Source organism: Camelina sativa, chromosome 16 (assembly GCF_000633955.1).
Source record: "Camelina sativa cultivar DH55 chromosome 16, Cs, whole genome shotgun sequence".
Classification (NCBI taxonomy): Eukaryota; Viridiplantae; Streptophyta; class Magnoliopsida; order Brassicales; family Brassicaceae; genus Camelina; species Camelina sativa.
Window position 1 is genome coordinate 6607262 of NC_025700.1, and position 3379 is coordinate 6610640.

The 3379-nt window shown below is 36.8% G+C and overlaps 1 protein-coding gene and 1 non-coding gene across 4 annotated transcripts in view; one reads left to right on the forward strand and one right to left on the reverse strand.

The window, feature by feature from the left end:
* The window catches only part of LOC104750019, a 4326-nt gene extending 3654 nt beyond the window's left edge, over window positions 1-672 (forward strand). Inside the window, exon 4 of one of the 3 annotated variants that reach the window (XM_010471748.2) lies at window positions 124-672. In XM_010471748.2, the coding sequence (XP_010470050.1) occupies window positions 124-542 (419 nt within the window). In that variant the 3' untranslated portion in view covers window positions 543-672. The other 2 variants (XM_019237491.1, XM_019237492.1) reach the window with 2 other exon arrangements.
* Window positions 827-898, reverse strand: TRNAH-GUG. The gene has a single exon. It is a non-coding gene; the product is annotated as a tRNA-His (tRNA).

A 3379-nucleotide genomic window follows, 5' to 3' on the forward strand; every position in this document is an offset into this window, starting at 1 on the left:
TATTGCAATTCAGCGGTTACGCTATAGGCTTTCTTGGAGAACAAGGAAAAACAAAATCACCACAGTGCAAGGAGATTTTAAGCAACGTAGACAAAGATCTCAAGAGTCTAACAGGGAGCATAGGTCTTTTAGCCAAATCATACGAAGAAATCACACTGCTTAAATCACTTGACGCCCTCGAAAAGGCACTGGCCAAGAGCGACAACACCTCATGGGACATTGAGCTGGGGAAGACACCAAACCCTAGCTTCTCAACCGCCGTGAGCGAGCCGGAGAAGATTTTAGAGACATATCTCCAGCATTGCAGAAGCGTGGCGGATGGAATATTCCGTGTGCAAGAAGGAGACGACGGAGAAGAGGTCAAAGTGGACAAGAGTGAGGTCGTATTGAGTTTGAGCGCATTAGGGTTTTGTGTGGAGAAGATTGGAAAAGAGACAAGAGAGATTGAAGAGATGGTTAAAGAGGTTGTGCAATCAGAGAACCCTTCAAGCCATGTTAACTTGCATGAAATCTCTTGCAAAATACGCTCTTTGTACAAATGATGATGTATCTTCTCATTGATAAACAATGATGACGTGTGAAAGAAGGAAACGTTTGTTTTTGTGTTTACCTTTTCTGTAATAAGGCTTTGTGGTTAACCGGTTAAACCAATACCAACAATAACATTACCAATTGTTGAGAAGTAAAAAAGTGGTGATAATGTTGACAAAAAAAAAAAAAAGTGGTTATAAAAGTTGGAAGGTTTTTTCCTGTAATCGTGGGCCTATTTGACAGGGTCCAATAAGGCCTTTTTTCAAAAAGACGAAATATTAGTTTTTTTAAAAAGTGTGGCTGCTGGGATTCGAGCCCAGGTCTCCACGGCCACAACGTGGAATTCTTACCACTAAACTACAGCCACTTTCCTGTTCTTAGTCCCAAACTATTTCCTATAACAGGGAGTTTTCGAAATTATTTTCCTATAACAGGAAGTTTTCCAAATTAGAAACTCAATTAAAGCAAAAAAATTGGAAATCTGGGACACTAGTTTAATTTATTAAAGATTTTTACCATCTAGTTTTTTTCCTATATAAACAAAAATACAATAGCATGTAGCATTTAGATAAAAAACATATATATAATTAAATAATACTTGCACAAAATGCTAATATGCAAAATGTAGATAGGGGGTGTATTCAAACTAATATTTTAACTGATTTAGGTAAAATTTACAAATCATATTTTATTCTATCATGGATTTTTAAAAGGTTAATAAAATTCTGTTTTATTGAACCAATAATTTAGAAAACTATTTTAAAATTTAGGGGGGTGTATTCAAACCATGATTTTGGAGAATTTGATGGGATTTAGTAAATTTAGAATTTTGATAGATTTTAGGGAATTTCATATGATTTTCTGTAAAATTCTTTCAAATCCCACCTAAAACCATGATATTTGGATTTCTGTATTTTTAACTAAACAAATCCTCTAGAATCCTAATCCACAAAACTGTTTTGAATAACAGTGGATTTTAAAGTAGATTTTTAAATCATCAGTTCAATAACAGTGGATTTTAATAGATTTTAAAGTAGATTTTTAAATCATCAGTTCAATAACAGTGGATTTTAATAGATTTTTTAAAATCCATGATTGAATAACATAGAATTGGTAAATTTTACACAAATCACTTAAAATGTCAAGTTGAATACACCCCCCTTACTGTTATTGATAGCACAGTTTGTGATTTTGTTTTTTTTAATGATTTTGACGTATTTGAGAATATTTCTTTGGTTGAAAAATACTGAAATCCAAAATCTCAGGGTTTTAAATGAAATTTAAAGAATTTTATAATAAATCATATGAACTCCTTTCCAATCATCAAAATCATAGAAAACTCAATAAAAACTGAAATCATTTAAAATAATAGGTTGAATACATCCCCGTAATAAATAAAATGATGTAATTAAAGTTTTACTTATAATATTTTAATTATTAATATTATATATTTTAGTATTTCCATTGTTAAATGGATTACCAAAATTAGTACGGAAACAATCCTTCCCGCTTTTTCTTTTTATAATATAATGGTTATTGGTCTCATACCCACTAACAACGTAACATCAAACAACAACAGCGAATAACCAAACAATACTATTAAACTAATAAAGATTCCAACAATAAATAATCCATTAAACCAACAAAGTCAATAACAAATTCCAACATCCTACAATGTTCTATCAACTCAACTCTAGCAGCCTAACAATAGCTAGACCACAATCAATCACGCCTCTAGAACATACTCCTCCTCATCGCCTTGATTCCACGATCACACTTTGCCTTTACCTTCACCATAAACACAAATAGAGATGCATGAGTATTGTCATAAACACTCAGTGAGGCAATCCTCCTATCTACTGGGCTATACACACAAAGCAACTGAGATTCCAATGTTCAGCCACACAAACAAACACATCAAACCAAGAAAAGAAGTGTCGGATAAGGTTGGTGTCAACCAACACTGCCTATCAGTGTCGATCAACACTCTTCCTTGGTGTCGACCGACACCGACTCCGCAGTCGCGATCTGCTCGAAACCGAACGTTGCATCTCCGTTTCTAATCATCTCCAATCCGTCCCAAACTCACTCAAAAGCTTCAGGAACCTATGGAAACCAAAACACAATCAACCCAAGTAAGAAAACACCACAAACAACATAGAACAAGCAAAACAAAAACAGATCTCAGGATTAGATCAGCCATGGTCATGCACTCACCTCTTTTGCAAGAAGTTTCTGTCCCAAACTGACGCCCACACACTCTTAGGAAGCTTCCAACACACCCCTAGCTTCAGATCTCTCAAGAACAGCCAGCAATTTTCTAAAAAACCACCAACTCTCAAGCGCTTCCTCTTTTCTCTCTTTTCCTCTCTCAGACGGCGACAAAAACAAGCTTTTCTAAACCCTCAAGTCGTCCCTCTCCTTTTAATACGTAGGGTAGAGACTTTAATTGAACTAAACCAAACCAAATCGACAATTTAAACAATCTGGTCGAACCAGAAATTGCTGGTGTCGATTGACATTATTTTGTTTGCGGATGTTACAATTCTCCCCCACAAACAAGGATTCGTTCTCGAATCCTGCAACACCATCCCACTGCCAAGGACCTCCATGCCACCATCCACACGGCCAGCACGTCCTCCGACCAGACTAAACACCATCAGCCAAGGGTTTCCGTGCAACTGTCGCAACAGCCCGCACACCTCCGAACGTTATCTGCTCACAACTCAGTGCTTTCCCCATCCGCGGTCGTAACCAACAAATCATGCTGGCTGCCTATCAGGCTAACCGCCTTAAGATACGACATTCATGAAGTCACTCACACCCACTCCCCCCCCCCCCCCCCCCC